At 29.7% G+C, this 22,366-nt stretch overlaps 6 protein-coding genes across 8 annotated transcripts in view; 3 read left to right on the plus strand and 3 right to left on the minus strand.

Moving 5' to 3' along the window:
• LOC116770385 (clustered mitochondria protein homolog) overlaps window positions 1-1,028 on the minus strand; it is a 25,395-nt gene extending 24,367 nt beyond the window's left edge. For both annotated transcript variants that reach the window (XR_009753665.1, XM_032661837.2), the window contains exon 1: window positions 892-1,028. Coding sequence is in view for 1 of the 2 variants with exons in the window: in XM_032661837.2 (XP_032517728.2) it covers window positions 892-1,012 (121 nt within the window). In the remaining variant the exon portion in view is untranslated. The remainder of the gene's footprint in view (window positions 1-891) is intronic.
• On the plus strand, window positions 976-4,175 carry LOC116770362 (INO80 complex subunit E). Of its 2 annotated transcripts, none has more exons than XM_061527975.1 (6): window positions 976-1,089; window positions 1,983-2,192; window positions 2,299-2,483; window positions 2,760-2,889; window positions 3,047-3,237; window positions 3,995-4,175. In XM_061527975.1, exons 1-6 carry the CDS (start codon window positions 1,051-1,053, stop codon window positions 4,047-4,049), a joined length of 810 nt encoding a protein of 269 aa, XP_061383959.1. In that variant the 5' UTR covers window positions 976-1,050; the 3' UTR covers window positions 4,050-4,175. The 2 variants fall into 2 exon arrangements, with proteins under 2 accessions (XP_061383959.1, XP_032517702.1); XM_032661811.2 differs by lacking the exon at window positions 976-1,089 and adding an exon at window positions 1,734-1,894.
• A 243-nt stretch (window positions 4,176-4,418) lies between these two features.
• LOC116769945 (AP-2 complex subunit alpha) lies at window positions 4,419-9,150 on the minus strand. Its single transcript, XM_032661172.2, has one exon. The coding sequence runs from the start codon at window positions 8,925-8,927 to the stop codon at window positions 6,141-6,143; it is 2,787 nt and encodes a 928-aa protein (XP_032517063.1). The 5' UTR covers window positions 8,928-9,150; the 3' UTR covers window positions 4,419-6,140.
• A 565-nt stretch (window positions 9,151-9,715) lies between these two features.
• Window positions 9,716-18,001, plus strand: LOC116770128 (protein phosphatase PTC7 homolog). The gene is made up of 5 exons (XM_032661481.2): window positions 9,716-10,272; window positions 10,504-10,683; window positions 12,125-12,323; window positions 15,804-16,066; window positions 16,584-18,001. Exons 1-5 carry the CDS (start codon window positions 10,044-10,046, stop codon window positions 16,631-16,633), a joined length of 921 nt encoding a protein of 306 aa, XP_032517372.2. The 5' UTR covers window positions 9,716-10,043; the 3' UTR covers window positions 16,634-18,001.
• Window positions 17,436-20,409, minus strand: LOC116770223 (derlin-2). The gene is made up of 6 exons (XM_032661607.2): window positions 20,252-20,409; window positions 19,921-20,129; window positions 19,614-19,847; window positions 19,414-19,536; window positions 19,002-19,165; window positions 17,436-18,823 (listed from the first exon to the last, which is right to left on the minus strand). The coding sequence occupies exons 2-6, from the start codon at window positions 20,011-20,013 to the stop codon at window positions 18,688-18,690; spliced, it is 750 nt and encodes a 249-aa protein (XP_032517498.1). The 5' UTR covers window positions 20,014-20,129; window positions 20,252-20,409; the 3' UTR covers window positions 17,436-18,687.
• A 365-nt stretch (window positions 20,410-20,774) lies between these two features.
• LOC116770222 (trafficking protein particle complex subunit 13) lies at window positions 20,775-22,238 on the plus strand. The gene has a single exon (XM_032661606.2). It carries the CDS (start codon window positions 20,904-20,906, stop codon window positions 22,110-22,112), a length of 1,209 nt encoding a protein of 402 aa, XP_032517497.1. The 5' UTR covers window positions 20,775-20,903; the 3' UTR covers window positions 22,113-22,238.
• Window positions 22,239-22,366: the final 128 nt, after the last annotated feature.

Here is a 22,366-nt window from a genome sequence, read left to right on the forward strand (position 1 = left end):
GGTACAATAAGGCTTCAATAGCCTTTTAGATATAATGGACCTCAGAAAAAGAGAGACAGGTCAAAGTCAGTTTCTAAACGGGATATAATTGAAATTGCTGAACTAAATATAACATGTATATATTGTATGAAAAATTTAATAAAATCTCTATATGTAAAAACATACCCAACAATACTTATAAATATTATTGGGTATGGAATAACTAATATTATTTCAAAAATTTTAAAAAGATTGTACAATAGATATTGTTTGTCTATTCATATTTAAGACACATATTTTTATATCTCAAATCTAGGAAAATATTAATATAAAAATTATTCTTCTATAAAATTTTCAAAAAAAGTGAACTAACCTATTATTAGAACATTATAAGCAAATTATGGAAATATCAATATATTTCATGTTGAAGTACTGGAAGAATTTTTATGTCATTTATTTCTAGTTTGATGCTTTCAGACAACTGAAGCTAATTAAAATTTTCATACTGTCAGTGCACTTATATAATATGCGTATTTTGTATTGTGAATAAATTTTATTCTCATGATATGCAAAAACTTTACACCATTACTGTAACTGTATAATGTTATTTTTTAATATGTTGTGTAATACATTTTAATTAATGGAAAATTTTATAGATCCAAAATTATGCTATATAATTTTTTAAAAGAGATAATTAAAAACTTTACTTGGTTCTAATAAGATATATAGGTGTTATTAAAAACAATTTAATAAAAAATATAATAATTACATGAGCGTATCACATGTTTTCTGTCACATGACTGAAGATCACAATTGATGTTATATATAAAAAATATTTTATTTTGTCTTAAAGATTTATTACTAACACACTCAATGTTACATAACTGAGGGCATGACCATTTTATACCTTACCTTTATTAACATTATCACCGCCACTTTTTTCGCTAAGATTGTTAGTCACAGGACATTTTTTCACTTTCTGTGAAGACTGTTTAGGAGCATTATCATCATTCACTTCACTACCGAGAGCCATAACAACACGAGGAGTAAATCCGGCACTGACTGACCGCGATGAGCACGGTTCTACACTCAGCTCAAAGAGCACATGCGGTATAGATAGAGTTCAATTTTGTATAGCGCAGATTGAAGTTCACTTATTACCCAACCGTAAAAAACAGATGAGATATTATATTGTTATTTCAAATTTCCTTTCCTACTCAATTTTTTCTTATTATAGATCTATATATGACATAATTTTTGTTCACTATATTTTATATTGCATAATATTATTTCAGATATAGATTTTTTGTGTAAATACGATGCAGTAATGTTTTAAAAGTATTGAATAGTTTTCGTATAAGCGACATCTAGTGAATATTTTTAGTACTGGTAAAATCAATGACTTTCGTTAGAACGGAAGCATTCTGAATTGTCGTAATCAAAGTATATGCTTGACATTTTTTATGTATACACAAATTTGATACATATGTAATCTAAAAAAAGCAAAATTATTGTAAAAATTTTCATATAGCTATACATATAAGAATAAATTAAGAACAATGTTAAAACTGTAGTGTAAAATATTCATAAATGTTAAAAAAAAATTGTTAAGATTATCATCGAAATAATCCGGTGAAAGTTTTTTTTTATTGTGGTATATAGTTTACCTAAATGATTTCTGGAAATATATATAATTTTTAAATGACATTTATTTTTGACAGATTAAAGTTGACATTAATGTTTTTATTTATATTGTAATTTGTACTACACTTTCAATTTTGAGCTAGGCTTTAATTTGAATTTTCCGTAGTTATTTTTCAAAACTAATTATTCCATTAAGCTGTTTAATTTTAACACATATTTCTTTCTATATTATTTAAATACCGCTAAACTGGCGTCCGAAAATTATCCTAAGGTGTTAAAAAGTGTACACAAATAGTTTTTAGTTATGGTTAATTGAAGATTATATTATATCTTTTTATTTGTTATGTCATATTTTATAGAAAATGCTAGACGGATGGTATTGTCGGTCTATAGCTAATATGCAGGCCAATGAAGCGGCAAGTGCGAGTAATAGCGTTAGTGCGGATAACACTCATAGTCGGGACTCCCGCAAAGACTATTCAAGTGATAGCAGTAGTGATCCCGAGCCCGAACCTAATTACAGGGCACACTATTTAACTTTGAAAAAGAAATTAAAGTATCTTATATATGTAAGTTAAAAACTATAAGATATAATAAATTTAACAAAACTTTCGAATTAATATTATTCTTTTATATTTTAAATTTAAAAAAAATTTAAATTTAAATTTTTTCTAGGAAAATGAGTGCTTTCAAGATGCTTTAAGATGCAGTCAAAAACGGTTACTGAAAGTATCTCGAGATAGAAGTTTTCTATTAGACCGATTACTTCAGTATGAAAAACATGATAGTTCCACCTCGGACAGTGAAGACACAGAGTCCTCTGATGATGCCACTTACAATAATGCTGAAGTTGTAAAAAGGTATTTGATTTTTTCAAAATGTCAGTGAATAGTAACATCTTGTTGAATTGATTATACAATAAATATTTGTTCAATAATAATTTTATTAAGTGTTTTTAACTAATCTGATAAAGTACAATAGAGTGTTAGATTAAAATAAAAACTATACAAATATTACCATCATTCTAAAATATGTAATACAGATAGAAAATGATAAGTAATAACAAATCTATTCTAACATATTATTTTTAATGTTATGTGATTGATAATATTCATTGCTTTTGACATTATTTTCAGAAAAAAACCCGAAACGAGTGCAACTCAACAATCTTTACCCACTCCATCAGCAGTCAACAAAGGTCTCAATAACACCATGAAAAGGAAAAGAGCTGTTGTCCCTAAAAAAACACCAAATGCTAATAATCCAGTAAGACAAAGTATTAAGAACAATAAAAAAAAATTTACTTCCTAGATTTTAAAATAAAAAAGATAATTATGAATCTTTTAGAAACAATCTTAAAAGAAAATGGAGGTGAAAGGTTGAACTTATATTTAAGAATCTAAGCGATCGGATAACATTTCAGCATCAAGCTAGTGCTGCTGCAGTGAAGTGTTCGCCTCTTGGTCTTGGTTTATCCGCTGGAGATGGACACATGACCCCCGAGGAGGTGGAGCGGCACTTGCAGTCTCGACAGTCTTACTTGGAACTGCTGCCAGAACGCGCGCCGCCCACTGTACCTACCGAAATGTTCAGCAATGACCCGTCACTTGATAGGTTAATTTGTCCACCACCAACCGCAATTCATGTGCATGATCATTTAATCACGACATTGCAACTATTATATATATGTATATATATACATACATACATACATACATACACATTCAATCATCCTACCAACATTTGGTAAGGTTTTCAATTAAATAATTTAGACTATTTACTAATTGAAACCATTTAATTTTTTTTTAATGTACAACTTATTCAACATTCAAAATGATATTATTATTTGGTACTGGTACAATTTATAACAAATTTTATTTATTGCTAACGAATGACTTATATCCGGCCATATTTAAAAATCATATGTAAAATTCTTAATTGTATCTATAGATAGCTATTTGGGAGCATATACATAATTTTAATGTTATTTTGTATACTGGTAAACGGTGTTAAACATGTTTTTATATATTTTTCGTAGTTTTGTCTTGTGCTAATATAGCAATTAGCAAGACATCTATTTTGTCGGTTGAAAGAGTGACAATAGTCATAACTGCTTTGGGATTCCATATTTAAATATACTTTAGGTTTTTTTTTATAGCCGCTTATGTATTTATTTTTCATTACTTTGTGCAATTCTAAAAATCTTTCTATATACAACCGTAATACACGAATAATTACATACAATAGACCTCAATACTGAATAAAACGTTATGCAACATAACTGAATAATCGCCAACTTTTGAAGGGCAAATAAGGGCGTTTGAAAAGAACTCCTTTAAATATAATAATGTGCTTTTTATGGTTATTTCAGTGAATCCAATGACGTTTTGGAAAACTCGCCCAATGTCGACGAATGGCTTGATTAACAGTTCCTGTACATCGCTACGGTGAGAGCGCGATCAGAAACTACAACGCCAAGAAAAAATGATGTTGTCAGATATATTCTTAGAGATGTATTATTTTTAAGTGATATCAATAAATGTTTAGTGAAATACAGGCATTTAAACTCATCAACAGTATCCTTAATACGGTTATGCCTTACATTTTTCAACCCACGACTGCCTAATATAAAAAAAGTATGAAAACTGCAGGTGTTAGATAAAAACAATAACTCGTACTAAGGGTACAGATTAATATATTAAATTAATAATTAGTTAGGAAATTATTCGAAGGTATTTTATAACTAACCACACAAATTTATGAGTACAAGATGAAGAGAAATAAAAGATCATGACAAATGTGTACTGGTTAAATATTTATTTAGACAATTAATAAGATACAATATATTTTCAAAGCGCAAGAGCAAACATTTATTGGAACCACTCTCAATTTTCATGCTGTATTTATACATTGTAATGACACAATACCATGTGTTTATACTATCCAATAAGATGAACAACTCTTATGTAACTCATAATATACATGTAATATCTTAAATATATAAATATTTGAAGCATATCATAATATAATTTATTATATATCTTTATTTCAAACAAATCTACCATGCAAAAAGCTTCAGCATGCTACATATCAATAACAACATTAAATATTCCGTACAATGCTACTGTGCCTATACTAGATCAATATAACTATGTTATTAACATAAAATAAAATTACACATCTAATTTTGTGAGATTCCTATAAACTGATGAGTACATGTAACAAGTTAGATTTCAGTTCAAAAATGTGCTATGGAAGGTACATGGCATTTTGTTGGTATAACTTCTACGTCGATATCAAAAAGTACATGTGGCAGACATTAATAAATAGCTATTATACAGGTATGGAAACTTCAAATAGATATAAAATTCATATGTTGCATTTGATGCCTCATTAACTAAAGCATAAATATTATAAGAGCTACACATTGTAATCAGGAAATAATAAGACTATTATAAACAAGAGTATAATGATTTACGTAGTTTCATGTTTCAACGTCATCTGCATCATGCAGCAGTTGAGACAATTGATATTACAAAACAAAACAAAAAAAAAAAGATTAATGTACCAATAATAAATTAACAATTATCGTACGATAATTTTATATTAGCATATGTTAAAGGAACATGAGAAGATGCAAAAGACAGCTCACTAGTTGTGTCTAAACGTACAAGTTTCAGAAATATATTTCTAAATCTATTTCATTACTAGATTCAAATTTTTTATAACATTACAAATGTGTGTATATGTTCAGTGTATTATAACAACTTGTAATATTGAATACAAAATATATTAATAACAGGTTGATAATATCTCGTGATTGATTAACGATAAAAGAAAATGATTTGCTGCGAAGGTGATAGACATAACTTGATGAAAGAGCAACGAGCCAACTTTAATTTAAATGATACAATTAAAACATAAATTTTGATGCACCTACACAGTTGCTCCCAGTAACCAAAGTATTAAAAAACAATACAAAACTATATAACTTATATACACATAAAATATTTTTGGTACAATTATACTTTATATCGTATTTGATAAATCACTATTTTTGAACTTCATTATCAACACTAAATATTAATAAACATTTTAAAATAATTCCTCCAGTTGATTTAGACAATGTACTTACTATGGCCGTATGTTATAATACTATAACAGACACTTTATTATTTTTATAGAAATGAATTATTGAAATAATATAGAATTTCATTGCAAAATTAATTATATAATTATAAAACATTTTACTATAAAAGTAACCTAACAAAAAATATATTACTTCGTCTTTTATATACCTTACATGTTGATAAACATTTCAATGAATCTTTTTAAGCGATTATTAATGTATGTTTACAAGATTGCTTGTGATAAACATTCTACACATTAGATTTCATTACGGTCAGTGTAAATTTCATAAGTGGGTCTTTTATAACATTACTATAATTTTAGCAATATACAAACACTGAAAAACTTTTTAACCAGAGTTGCCACGAGTTATTCAAAATTGAATATTATTAGAATTGATCAGCTAGCAAATTACATATTTCCTGTGAGACCGTTTCTTTACTTGATCTAACAGTGAGTCTAAACATTTGAGCTTGTTTGTTAGGTTCCAATCTCATTAAGCATCCTACCTGCTGAACTCTTGTATGTACAATTCCTGCACACACAAAGTTGTCAGGATTGGGATCAATACCATCTAATAATTGCATACCAAAACCAGCCAGTTTAGTTCGGGTGGCTGGGATATCTATTGCGCCTTGAGCTTTGAAAATTTTTTGCGCCCTTTGTTGTTCACCACCTAAATTCTTCCACCTAGCGAAAAATGATTCTCCGTTCATTTCAGTTGGTTCAAAGAATTTATTTAGTGTTAAGGGCAGTTTCATTGAGATTTTCTGTGGAACATTGTTGTAGAGGAATGATACTGACATACTTGGTGCATCAGCAAAGTCTTCAATGCACTCAGCTGTTAGCATTTGTTGAATTTGAGCACCTGCTTCCAGAACAGGTTCCATAGGTTTCATCTGCACATTCAGTTTGTGCAAATCAGTCCAATGTAGTTCAGGATGGACATTTTGAATAGCAGATTGTGTCTTATTACCATAAAATAGTCCGATTCTTCCCAAATTCTGTCTGAATTCACTTTTAACGCCAATTTGTATGAGATCATTTTCAAAGAGTACTCCATTATTCTTAAACAGAAATTTCTTAATATTATTTTGTTGTACAGTGATTGGGCTTTTCTTGGGTGTAGAGTATAAGTCTCCAAGAACATCTAATAAACCATTTCCTGTAGTGGCATTAGTGCCAGGAGGAGTTGATAAACCAAGAAGATCAGCACTGGAATTATTGCTGTTTATAGAATTATTAATAACTGGAGCTGGTGTGATACTGGGTTGAGGACTCTTAGACTCCTTTACATCATCAGGTATGCGACCTGGTTTCTTCTTTTTCAGTACAGCCAAAATTGATGATTCCCGTTCTGGGAACGCAGGCATTTCTTCCAAAACTGTTGCTAATACGTCTGAACTGGCAACTATACTTAATTGCAGATATTCTGATGCCCTTTGTTGTAATTCTACATCAGCAGATCGTAAATTTGAGTCAGCACGGAAAACTTCTTGCACTCTGTTTTTAATTTCAGGGAAGAGATTTACCAGTTTAATGTAAGTTGACAATAACAGTGCTCTTGTAGCTGCAGAACAAAGATGATACTTTGAATGTAGTAGTTCAAATTGGACTTGTGGTGAGGATCTTGTATCACCAGCAATTAAGTTTCCAAATTCACCCAGTATGTATCCACCCACTTTTACCATATTTTCATGACAAGTTGGAGCTTGAAGGGCTTCAAAAACAGTTTTTGCTGCATATCCTTGGACTTCATCTCTGTTTATGACAATTTGAATAACTCTATACCACACTTCCTCTGAAACATAATCTCCAGCTATTCTTATAAGGTTTAATATGACATCAACATACCAAGTGAAGTCAGTAGCATATTTTTCAGATAATATGGCAACTTTGAGGACCATTTCTTCTCTGATTGAATAATCAGCTGTTTCAAGATAAGCCAACATTTCTTGGACAATTTCTTCAGCATTTGTTTTATCACACATGGCATATAGTAAATCTACAGCTTGCTGTCTAACAGACACATCCTTTTCCATTTTCATAGATAAAATTACAACTTCCTGATGTTTTTTAACAGCTTCATGGGAAAATTCTGATGTTGCAAGGTGGCACATTGACTCAAGTGCCAAGTATCTCAAATTAGTTTCTCTGTTACTTAAAAATTGTCCAAGCTGATTGCATGCCCTAACTAGTAAATTAGGTTCACTATCATTGTGAATTATAAGACTTATTGCTTCAAAGAGAACAGCATTCTTTGCATTTGAATGTTGCACTTTCTTTGACTTAGGTGGCTCTTGAGCTTTATTAAATATGGTTTCCAAGCACTCAGATAAACGTCCACGAACTCCAGGCTCTTCTGAAGGTGGTGTGTAATTCTGGAGTAGGCGCAAAAGTTTAACAGATAACCAAGGGGCTGGCACAAAGTAATATGTATAATCCTGTAAATCAGTGTAACTTGCAGTAACAATCCTACTAAGGCGGGCCACAGCCAGTGTGACACATCCTTTATATTCTTCTGGATTTTTCTTAACAAGTGCATCTATAAGAGATGTGGCAGCAGTGACTACCCCCATATGTGGGTCATTCAGCAAATGTATGATTCTTGAAGTCCATTCTCCTCCTGGAATAATTTCTGGACACTTACGAAACAATCTGAGAAGACATAGTGCTGCTGATTGCTTGACTACATCCATGGTGTCACCAGAGACTAGTAATTTTGGAATCTCAGTTCCAAAAGCCTCAGCCATATCCTTACTACCAATATTAGCTATACATTGTAGTGCAAGATTTACGTGAATAGGGTTTCGAGACTGCAAGTCATTTTTAATGCTCTGTATGATAAGTTTTATGAGATCACTATTAGTATTTACCAAAACTGATATAAAAAGATATCCAATTTGCTTCTCTGAGTATTTATTAGAGGACAGTAAGTTCACTGCTTCCATATGACCGAAATCAATATCATGACCCAACAGAAAGATAAACAGGAGTTTGCAGACATACTTCTTCTTCTGATATCCATCTAAGGTTTTGTCACCTTTAAATTTACTACGTATGTTAGCCAGTTCTTTATTAATTCTTTTTATTTCTGCTTCTTTACTCTTACAATTCCGTATATCTGATATAAAAACTGCGAGTCCTCGCATTCCATCTCCTCTGACGGCAGGCATATTGCCAAGAGACTTGTCGAACACCAGTTTTACGCCTTTTTAACTAAACACAGCAAGATTAGTAAATGGAATCTTAAGGATTATAATCCAAGTACTAAATAAGTTCCGGCTTTAATACTTCATCAGCCGTCATTAAACACTATTTCAGAATTGGTCACCGAGCTTTCTTCTACAACGCCTTCCCATATTATCTATGAAATTGAAACGTCAGAACGTCCAAACTCAATTGTTTATGGATCAATATCGCAGATCGTTTCGTCAAAAACAACAGAGAATCAATGTACTATATTGGACTAGAATAGTTATGTAACGAAAGTTAGTTAATATTCTGTGACATAAAAGAATTAAATAAATAAGGTATATAATAACAAAAAATAACATATATTTATTAACAATATAATTCAACAGTTTACTTTAAGAAAATAAAGCGCATATTTATGATTTTAGACAAAAAAATCGAAAAATTAAAAAAACTAAAACGAAAAAGATTAAAAAGTACCGGAATAATAAATAATTTTTAAAATCTACTAGTAATGTAACATTTTAAATACTTGTATACCTAATTTATGTTTTAAGACATTTGTTTTCTTAGTTCATTCAAATAACATTAAAAGGGAATGATTACTACATTTATCAGATATAAGATACCAAAAACGTAGAAATATTTAAAATAACTGTTTTCAATTAAATGTCTTGAACCCTTTATTTCTCTAGTAAAAATAACTTTTTCATGTGACTTGTATCATAGACAAAATTATTTTTGTTACAGATATTAAACAATTAACCACAGTTCTCATTAGGTTTTCGTTTTGAATTGGATCTATTCGTCAATCCCCCTTCCCTTACCTCGACAAATTTCCGAGTTGTGATTTGTGAATTGTGGTTGTGAAGTGCGCACTGTTTGACTGTTGGTACTGTTCGATCAGAAAGTCACAAGATTAAAAAACACAGTTATGAGAAGTCTCTGATCAATATCTTTGAACTTAATAACCTATCATAATTTCATTGTCATGTATATATATTATGTAATTTTATAAACTTAAACATGGGTTGTACATTATTAGTTAGGCAATTGTGATTAAGGCCTGGTTTCAAAGTGCAAGACCGAATAAATGAATGATGCATTCTATATTTTGGCCAGGCAGAGTGCTATCACGTGCTATTAGAAATGGACTGTCAAGATTTTCTAATGCTGCTGAGTTAAACGTTTCAACAAAGAAACATCCCTATTTAGTATCAGTGGTTTGTGGATTTCCTAAAGACATAGCTAATGGGCGATCCCATAAAGGACAATTTGGAGACGACGCATGGTTTTCCACGAATTTCAACAATGCAGATGTCATTGGTAATATGTTATTTTAATATAAAAAATAAAATTATTTACCCAAACATCACAAAGATGTTATAACAGATTTAGAGTTACAAAATTTTTAAAAAGTAACATATGTTTTTAAATATAAGAATTATTATTGAATTATCAATTATTATATATATTTTGTTATAATATTAATCATAAAATGATTTGCATTAGTAAAAACAATTAATATGCTACATTATGTGAAATACTGTATACTAGGAGTTGCTGATGGAGTGGGAGGCTGGCGTGCATATGGCATTGACCCAGGAGAGTTCTCATCATATCTCATGAGGACATGCGAGAGATTGGTCAGGATGGGCCACTTTAAGATGTCTGAACCGGGAGACTTATTGGCTAAGTCTTACTATGAACTTCTAGAACATAAAAAACCTATATTAGGTATGATATATAAAAATTTTATGGGTTTTCATTGTAAACAATTTAATTTAAATGGATTTCTCATATATATAAAATTTTAAGATGGGCTATTTTTAGACAGCTTATAAGATATTTTTGTCCTTTTTTGGACCTTCACAAAATTCATATTTTTCCTTGAAGATTTGCTATAAATTCAAAACATGAAATGACAATATAAACATACAATTATGCTTTTTCTATATGATTGTTTGAGATTTAGTTTTTTTTCCAAGTTTATTATGTACAAACTATTAGTGGTTTTATTACTTGATGATGTATTTTTTAACTAAATCCTTATATAGAAATATATTATCCGTATTCATATTGATGTTACAATATTACTATCATTATTATTTGTTTTAATATAGGAACCTATTATTTCTGATGTTTCAGTTATACCTTGTGACATTCTAATATATGAATTTATATATAAAAAATTGTTATATAAAAGTACAAAACTATTCATATTAAATTCACTGTTAACTAAAATTGCACTACTGATGTTATTTTATTGTTTTGATTTAGTAGTGTAGCTTGATTAAAATCAATTTCCATAAATTAAGACATAATTTTAATGAAAATGTTTGACAACACTCTACATAATATTGTTTTTAGATAAATATTCTTAAGTCACACAAATTTCATTTCTCACATTCTGTTTGCAAAGATATTACTATTTTAAACCGCTCAAACAGTCAGACCAGTCTTTTTTTTAAATATTCCATGATAATGTAAAACACGATTTTGTATTTTGGTAAGGTGCTATAGTTAAATAAAGGGAATGCTTTGATAATAAGGAATCAGTTCAAAACCTAAGTTTTTGCAATTTATGTAATTGATTTTATTAAAAGACTATCATTTATCAATCTTCTAGTTTCTAAAAGTAATATTTTGTAAAAAAAAAATCTTTTTTTCACCATCAGGGAACTAAATTTACTGTCATATAATTTTTTTCCTTGAGGCAGTAAATATTTAAATTTATAAGTGAATTAAAAAAAAATCTAATGAAATCCTTTCTATCGATAAACAAACCGAAGGGAAGACAAAGTTTTATGTATGGGAGTGATAGGCTTTTAATTTTTCTATGGTAAAGAAAGCTTTTGTTGTAACTGATTCCAGTCCAACATAATCAAAAAATAAACGTTAAATTACGATACATATGTGCTCTTAAAGGTAATTAGACATTAGAAATTGAAATGAAAGGCTTTAATAGTTGAATTTTTTCCAATATTCCCAACAGTGTCTTATTTAGCATGCCAAAAGATCTGTTGTATGCAACATAACTATTACGATAAAGTTAAAATCTTGCAGTATCTTACTGTTTGTTAAATCAATAACAATAGTTTTAATGATTTTTATTTAATACATAAACATAAATATATATATAAAACATTAACAACATAAATTATTTTCCTTTTTTTAGGTAGCAGCACAGCATGTGTAATGATTCTAGACCGAAATGAAAGTATAATGCGGGCAGCCAACATTGGTGACAGTGGGTTTATGGTGGTACGAGGAGGTCGAGTGGTGCATCGCTCACATGAACAGCAGCACTACTTCAACACGCCATACCAGCTTAGTTTACCACCACCCGGACATGACAGAAATGTTCTTAGTGATAGGTGAGGTATTATAATTAATTGAAGTAACATATTCTTAATAAGCGGAATATTATCTATATAGCGAAATGGACATCTAAACTAGGAATATCTATCTATCTAATCTAGATACAGTTCTTGAGAGAAACTCTTGAGATAGGTATATTAGGTCTCGGGGTTAAGACCCGAATTTTGGTGTTATACAAACCAACCAACCTCCTCAGTGATTCTGTCAAAGCGGATAGTGCTGAATAACTAGTGTAAATAAAAAATACACTATGACAATCGTTTCTATCATCCACTACTTGAGATCCTTTTTTCGTGATATTTGGCTAATTTTGGTATGAATTATAAGAGTATAAAAAATAAAACATTTGAAGACATTTTGTATACAACAAACATTGAACAAACAAGTATCATGTATTTGTACAAATTTAATAGATAAACATATTTTTTATTGATGGGATATCAAAACAATAATATGAATTGTAATTGCAGATGGACAAATTGCTGGTTTATTTATGTATATGTAAAATATAAGTACATTATTATATATTTTATTGTGTTATAAATCAATGTATGTCTGTGCTCGTTCAAAACATAAAACGGAATCCCTATTTCTGGTTTGAAAACAATCTTATCAGTAAAATATGTTTTAGAAGCAAATCAAAAGGTTAATAAAATTAAGATAACTGTATATCATTGAAATATTTCTAATTGCATTCACCACTTCAGATATAATCATACAGAATACATAATAAATTTATTTGTGCAACAAAAGGAAAGTAGAGAAAACTAAACTAATATGCTTACAATTTAAAAGTCTATATAAATATTTAATATGTGCTTTTTATGTTATGAAAAAATTTATGTTACATAATCACACAAGACACATTTATATAAATATATACTGACCTAGAAAAATAGATATTTCGCTTATTTTTTTAAATAAGCTAGGTTATCTAAGACCTACAGCATGATATTTTCTTATCTCTCAAACTCAAGCAAACATATATAAAGTATATAACAAAGCGTTCCGCTAGAAAATTAAGAAATCGTTGGTTGTAGATGACTAATAACAAGACTAACTGACATACCATTTTCATTTCTACCGTCCGTGATCACGGCTGTTATGAAGGAACCGAAACATCGGGATTATGTAGTTTTACAATAATAAAAAACTCATAGTATTCGAAAAACTTAGTTCCATTTAAAAATGTACACGCGAAATTCTTGCGCATAATTAGTATAACAAATTGGTTTTTAAAAACATATACGCTATATATTTTATGACTAATTTTGTTCGTTATTTTACATGATTTTCACTTTATTTCTTATACTATAAAAGGGGGTTTATTTTCAAGTAATCTTAATGATGTATTTATCTTTATCTGTTTGTCGAGATTGTCATTGATGTGATATTTTATCATTCAAAAATAATTTTTACAATAATTCGACTTTATTTATAAAGATAAGATTGTTTTGTTTGGAAAAATTGACAATACATTATCACTATACTGTCGAATTAAATCAATTAGTACATAGTATCTGCCAGTTATATAATATTAGCAATGATTGCTTTCTTGCATTTTTTGAAGAGGTATTATTTTATACATTTTTAATAATAATTTTTCAATGTCATAGCAACGTTGGTTTGCATTGTTTTTATTCAGTATGCTTAGTCTAAGTTGGCATCGTCACGATACATACGAAAGTAAAGTATTTCGTTCATAAATCTTCGTACAATAGTGTATTTACGTTGCTTATTGAATAAAAAACGGGAAATGATTCGTATGTAGTGTGACGATGAAAACTTGGACTATGCACAATGATTGCAACGTTGTTTTATTGTTAGAAACAGATACATCTATATCTAAACATAAATAAATTGATTCAACTCTGTGTATCTTATGATAATATATTTTTTTATCATGTACTTGTTGGATAAATAACAAATATATGTGTATACATTTGATATATATAGGAAAAGTATAATTTTCAAACAATGTTTGTTGCTTCAAAAATATAAACTGGCTGGATGGCTAAACTTTTTGAATGACATCCGAGGAAGAAAAAATTAATGATTATAATTTATGGTAAAAAAAAAGACTCGATTGTTTTCAATTACTTTTTTTTAATTAAATATTAACGATCGTTTGACATTGCAGTGGTGACCGTACTTTTCTGTTATTACGTTCTCAAATGTGTTTGTTTTCTTATGTCATGTGTCTGATTGTTAAGTGTCCCTGTCGACATTGGTCATGTGCTCATTCCGAAAACGTTGTATTTCTGCATACACTAATATTAGAATTTTTAGTTCACTGGATGCTTGCCAGATTTTGATAGTCACGTGCCGTCATTTGTTAAATGGAAATATTGTTTATTTTGTCTTGAAGAAAAAAAAATGGCTGTGCTATTATTTAAACAAATAATTATTAATAAATTTTAATACAAAATGTTTGCAACAAAGAGAATATAAATAAATCATAACTAATAGGAAAAGGGTATGAAATATCAATTCAATTAAACGTATGGTGTTAGTTGTAATAAAATTATTGGCATAATCATTATGGCACAAAACTATTGGCATGTGTAATAATTCGCTCGAATTTGTTTAGGCCACGTGATCAGCTCCCGTCTAAGGTACGGCGTCCATTTATAACAGTTGTAATGACATTTAACTATTAACACATACCGAATCGCAATTGTAGCGTAGCGTGGTTTAAAGTCCAACGTTGTAGATACAACTCTCAAATTGTATGACAATATACACGAGAGTAATAAACTATTTAAGGCCCGCTGTTCAGAATGCAAATTGTATTTCAATGCTATTATCATGAAAATTACTTAACCACACAAATCATTTTTGCCATGCATTTAATCCTTTCAATGTCATAGTAAACATTCGGATGATATAAAGTCTATAACAGTGAAAGATTATAAGATTATTTTCGAATCTCTTCTAAATAGGAAACATTAAGGTTTCTAGGACACAATCGTAAAAGGATTATGATGATGATAAATTGGCTGTAAATAGGTGTCAACACGGCCGGGCCGGGTTGTAACATATTAATTCCTCACATGTCCGTATGTTAAGTACATGCATCAACAAACATGTGACAATATATAAATAGCGTTTCATAAAACGACGAGATATATTTATGGCAAGATCTTAATTGTTTATATTCAATATCCCACAAAAGCAGTATTTTTTATAAACAGTATGTAGTATTTTTTGCGTAAATGGTCCATTATTTCAGACCTATGCAGTATTTTTTACACTAATTTCTCTATATCTAAACTCAAGTGAATTTTAGACTGAAGTCCGTTTTGTCAATTCGAAGTTTCCCTCGGACGAATAGACAATTTCGTGTTTTAAAAATTTAAAAGAATATGGTCGTTATGTAATGTTAATTTAACTCGAAATATAACTATAAATTGTAAATGCTAACGATAATTTAGTAAAAAAAAATCATCTTTGTAACGATTTCATTTGAATTTCAGGCCAGAATCAGCGGAGACCGCTGAATTTAAAGTGGAATGCGGCGATGTTATCCTCGTCGCTACTGACGGTGTGTTCGACAACGTGCCGGAGCCCGTACTAGTGGCGGAGATGAGACGTGCGGGGGAGGGGGCTGCGGGGGACGGGGTGAAGCTACAAGGAGTCGCCAACTCCATAGCCTGGATGGCCCGCAATCTGTCCTTCGACGGCTGCTATATGTCGCCGTTCGCGAAGAGCGCAAGGCAGAATGGCATTGACGCTATAGGTAAGTTGACATTACGCGCCGCCATTTTTTTTTTGTCCTGTCATGTTGTCAGAACTTTTTGCTTATCTTCGTAAGTACTGCATTATGATTGTTTTGTCTGTAGCGATGCTGCAACGCTATTACGCCGTTCCTATAGATAAAAATAACCTTGCCATTATTATGTTTACAAATTTAATATATTCAACGCTAGAGCGTTTAAGTCCATCATTTAAATGTATACATTTGGACTTTGCCATCAAGGTCAATTACGTAAACCATTTATACGAATATTTTTTATTATTATTAATGAATTAAACTGACTGATGTAACGCAACTTTGTCTCTTAGTGGAACGATAACAGTTTTAATGTTAAGTTTTAAAAGTACTTTTACATTGTTATTAGACATAGACGTAATTATTACAGTCACAAATAACATACTTTTCACTGTTGGTTTTCTATTTATAATTTAATTATTTAGTTAAATATAATATCTTTATATTATATATAATACGTAGTAACGATATTTTGTATTTCCAGGTGGCAAACCAGACGACATAACGGTGCTACTAGCGATCGTAGCACTATGAAGATGTCTTGTGATTTATTAATTTTATTATAGACTCAGATTATTCAAATTACTCGCTTATCGATGAAACCAAAAATGTTAGTAATGGTACAATACGACTAATAACTGTCTTACAATGATCTGATATATGAAAATGCTGATCAACAAGCAAATACAATTAGACACTAGTCACAGCGTGATACATTTCAGAATGTGTACTTGTAACATAATTCTAACATTTCTAACGAATGTGGATGTTCCATTATTTTTTTTTTAATTTTGATCTTGTTATTGTTGTTGTGGTTTTTTTTGATGATTAGCGAAAGGTGTGAGCGATTGTGAAACAGATTATGTCGAGGATTTTTTTATTAATTTTTTTTATTTGGATCTTTTATGATGACAACACTTAAAGGTTCGATATTTGAAAATAAATCTGATTTCATGAATAACTATTTTGTGTGAATATTTCTTATTCTATTTCGAAAGGTCGCGAGCCTGATCGAAACGACATTGAGAGGTTAAAAGTAGAATAACACGATTTTGCCTCTTAAAAACCTGAGGAAGTACCCATAACCGTATCTACAGTTGGCAATGTTTAGCCAGAGGGGGAAAATTTGATAATCGATCGTTATAAAACTTACAGATTCATTAGTAGATATTGTTATTTTGGTGTTTGAATGAAGACTGATACTAGTTTTAGCTTGTTGATGTTTAAGATTTTACTGCACCGAGTCGCAAACAAATATTTTATTTTTTCTATTGCTTTTTTTTTTTAAATTCATTTCAAGTATTATAGTATCATAGATGTGAATTTTCTCAATCAATATAAATGGAGCCTTCTTTTCAATGACTACCGACAGATACATCCGCTATGGGGATAGAGGATTATTTAAATAATTTGCTAAACATTCATACCAAGATTAGTCCGAAGGCATTTATACTGCCATTGTAGGCTGTATTGTACAATAAACATAGAAGACAAATATTTTCAAACACTTGTTAATATATTTACTTATATCAACCGATTAGTAAATACACCATAATTATATTTTCTCATCGCATTTCATCTTGTATAACATTGTGTTCAGTTGAGTTCTATCTCATCAGGTATTTAATTTATTCAACATTGTAATTTGATATCATTTAAATTGTATATTTTAATTTCATTTTAACAATTTCCCTTCCCGGCTATACCGACACTGTAAAAGTTATTGATATAAACTTGAATCGAAGAGAAACTACTTAGTGCCTAGTAAGCCACCACAACCTATTAAGTCTGTGAATAAATTTATGAATTTACGTTGAACGGCGACGTTTCACTTAAATTCATAATAACGAATTTAATTATGTATGTAGAAAAAATGCAAAATTAATAAATTTGATTTCGAAATATCTTGTTTCATTAAAACCTCTGTACTAGACGTGACAATGATTATTAAACCATGTATGTATTTTCAATTTTACCCTGAGATTTTATATATTTTTACATTAATATCAATTATTATATGAAATAACTAAAATTTAAACATGAACTTAAATACCTATGACATACGGTCATAAATCGTTCAGTACCAAAGGAGAGCTAATAAAAAAAAAGCATCAATTAATGATATATTCCATGCATTGTTTGTTATACAATAACGAAATAAGGTTTAATACATTAATATATAGATATCATTGCAGTACATATTAAATCACAAATGTCAATGTTAAAATCAAGTATTCCTTATTGAACTGAATAGAATATTGATTGGATCCAATTATTATAATCTTATTAATAATACATATCCACATATGCCCTAAAATATTATAAGGTATGATATATAAAGAAAATTACAATTGATTTTAGAAGATACACACATACACATATTGATCAAAGAAGTCAATTGTTTAATATATTTTATATCAGGGTAAGTAAAAGAGGTTTTATATATTGTTTTGTGCTGAATGAATTATTTTATTGGATGTACTTATGTAACTTACAGCTAAACTAGTCACATATATGTATTCTGACAACAATAGTTTATAAATTAAATATTTTGGCTTGATTCTTAATATGTTATGGAGATTTGATGTTTATCTATTTTCGTTATTATTTGGATGTGGTTGTCGCCAGTCGAATCCCCCGGGCCGCACATTGGCTAACTCATTTTCAACTTCTGGCAGCGGTACATATTCTGGCTCTTCTGGTAGTGGATCAAGTAACCTCTTCCTGATAATAAGTGAAAATTAATAGTTATTAGAAGGTAAAGTATGTATACAAGCTTAAAGTAAAATCAATAATATTCATGAGTTAAGTAAATATTATGTTATATATGATAATCAGAATAGGATTCATTTCAAACAAGGATAAGTATTTTATTTAAATGGTATTTGCATTGAGCACTTACAATATTTTAGGTGTTTTTAGAATTTTCTGCCCTCCCCTTTGACGTGGCAGAACATCCTCTAGGAAGAAATAAATGTGACCAATAGCCATACCGACTAGATCCACAGATATTGAATTTCCTAGTAAAACGGAGAATCCAAGAAGTACCCATGGCAAGTATGGCGCCTGTAATTTTTCAAATATATCAACTTATTTAATTAATTAATTAATTAATTCACTATATCGTTTTGGCTGTAGCAACACTGACAGAATTTGACACAGACTTTAAAAAATTAAATGATATTTTTATGTTTTATTCTACCATCAAATCACTTTGATCTTATTAGAAAACACTGATATTTTTTACTTTTCTTCTATTAAAACCACAAAAGGAAAATATTCTAAAAGGAATCATTTTAGTTTTTTAACAATACCTGAAAGTTCATTAGTCCAAAAAAGTTCATCCGTACATGTTTATTCCGTCGTGACCAAACATATACAATCATGATAGTAAAAGCTTGTCCTAGAAATAGTAAATTAACAAAGAAAGCACAAATCTGTATTAAAATTGTAAGGCATTATTTGATTAATATCAAGTTACACAAATGATACAGTATTTTTTTTTAAAGGATACTATCATCAAAACTCCTCCAAACATAAACATAACAACAAAATCTGCTGTTCTACCACGAAAGGATCCCTCCTCCAGCATCCTACAATATCTATATGTAAATATCATATTGAAGAAGAAATTGAAACCTAAATTCCCAAAGAAAAGGAAAGTTGTTATCAATCTCCATAATTGATACTTTCTCAAAATAACTATTGGATTAAAATAAAGCTGGAATGGAGAAACCAGATCTAATTGCTGAAACAAAATTATGTATGAAGTAAAACTCTTTATATATCTTGAAATGAAATATGTAGAATTATATTCTTACCACTGCCAGTGTTGTTATTACACACGCTGTTGTATATGCTCTGGTAACTGGAGGTACAAGCATATATTCTTGCAATAGAGTCTGGTAAGCCATGTTTGTAACAAAGATTCAAAAGTTCACAATAGCCTCATATTAATATAATGATTATGATTGACGATTTATACACCGGTAAACTTAACACGATTGGGCCACATCAGGATTTTTGCCAACTGCAAAGTAATAGTATTGTTATCTGTGTACAATACCACCGACGACGTAGTAATTTTGACCTAAGATTTGTAAGTTCTTGCTGTATATAAAAATGTTGTCACAAATATATAAGTCTACTTACTCGTATGTGTGATTATTTAAACTTAAAAGTGATTTACGTTATATTATATTTATGAATAAAATTATAAGACTTTAAAAGTGACAATTGAAACCCTTTAGGCTTTAAGTAAATTAATTCGAATATAATACATAAGATGGCGTTAGAAAGTGAAAACTATTATTTATATTTTATTAGCTCCACATCATAAACCCTTTGTCAAAATTTCAATCAAAAAATTAAAAAATGTGTAGTTATAACATCAAATTTGATTATTTCATGAAACGTGATGAATTGAATGAAACTTATTAAACACATATTCCAATATTGTTCCGAAATGCTCTATAACAATATCTATTCAATTATTTTTCGTATCTTAGTGAACAATTGTAAGATAATTTGCAAGGTAATTTGACAAAAAAAGTGTATTTTCGCTTATATTTTAATTAAACAAATTTATTTTTCGACTTGTTAATAACTTACAATATCTACAATAGGGTAAAAATATCGTCTGTCATATTTGACAATTGTTGAAATATCAAGTGTCAAGATATGACATTGAAAATAAATAATGATGTCTTTGCTGTACTTATCTTAAATTATAATATTTGGAGATTCATAACTAGTTTTACAAATACATATCTAAAATTGCTATTGACACTTTTAAATTATTAAAATGGAAAATAAAGAATCTGTCGAACATTTGGTGGCCCTTAAAGTTATGAGACTTACGAAACCAGCACTAATAAGCCCTAAGATAGTTACTTGTGATTTTAAAGATTTGCCTGGTAATATTTTAAACAACTTTTTAAAAGATGATGCGACTTCGGTGGTTCAAATGGAAACACTAGCTGCTGGACAGTTTTTGTTATTACCACAAAGTTTCGGTAATATATACCTGGGTGAAACATTTTCGTGCTATGTATGTGTGCACAATGAGACAAATCAACCAGTGCAAAGTGTATCTATCAAGGCTGACTTGCAGACAAGTTCTCAGAGAATTCCATTAACTACTCAACAAAACCAGTCTCCTATCATGCTAGATGTTGATGAAACACTCAGTGACGTGATACATCATGAAGTTAAGGATTTGGGTACACATATCCTCGTCTGTGAAGTTACATATATGTCAAACTATAGTACACTAGCATCATTTAGAAAGTTCTTTAAGTTTGAAGTACTAAAACCTTTGGATGTCAAAACTAAATTCTATAATGCTGAATCAGATGATGTCTTTGTAGAAGCTCAAGTACAAAATATAACATCTGGGCCAATTATACTAGAGACAGTTGCTTTGGAGAGCTCCCATCAATTCACAGTTAAGTCATTGAATGAAGATGACAATGGTGTATCAGTTTTTGGTGATGTGACTTTATTGCAACCACAGGAAAGTTGTCAGTACTCATATTGTCTTACACCAAAAGAGAACATATTGAAAGATATCAAATTATTGGCAGCAGCTAAAAATATTGGTAAATTGGATATAGTGTGGAGGTCTAACTTAGGTGAGAAGGGAAGACTGCAAACTAGTCAACTGCAGAGAATGATTCCAGATTATGGAGATATAAGAGTTACTTATGAAAATGTTCCAAGTAGAGTTCCTATTGATGAGCCTTTTAAATTCAATTGTAAAATTGTGAATGCCAGTGAGAGAACACTCGATTTGATTCTCAAACTCCGTTCACTACAAAATTCTAGCCTTCTTTGGTGTGGTATTTCAAATAGAAAATTAGGGCCTTTGGAACCAGGCAATACCACAATTGTCAATCTTACCGTTCTACCAATAAATTCTGGTCTTCATACTGTAACTGGAGTGTCTTTAGTAGATTTATTCCTAAAAAGGACTTATGATTATGATGATTTAGCTTCTGTATATGTATGTTGATGATATATAAGTATAATTAAAAATATTTAAGAAAATAATATTTAATAACCTATTTTAAATATAGTTTAAATCGTTAATACCATGTATTAAAATATGTTACACATAAATAAAGTTATGAAGTAATGAGATTTTTTTTTATTTATACTGTTTCTTATTAATCAAGACAAAATATTTTTCTCTCCGGATGTTGTTGTAAAATAAGGCAAAAATTTAATAGTTGCTTCAATTGAAAACTGCGGTTAATTTTGGTATCT

This window comes from Danaus plexippus (assembly GCF_018135715.1).
Source record: "Danaus plexippus chromosome 13 unlocalized genomic scaffold, MEX_DaPlex mxdp_15, whole genome shotgun sequence".
NCBI classification, from domain to species: Eukaryota; Metazoa; Arthropoda; class Insecta; order Lepidoptera; family Nymphalidae; genus Danaus; species Danaus plexippus.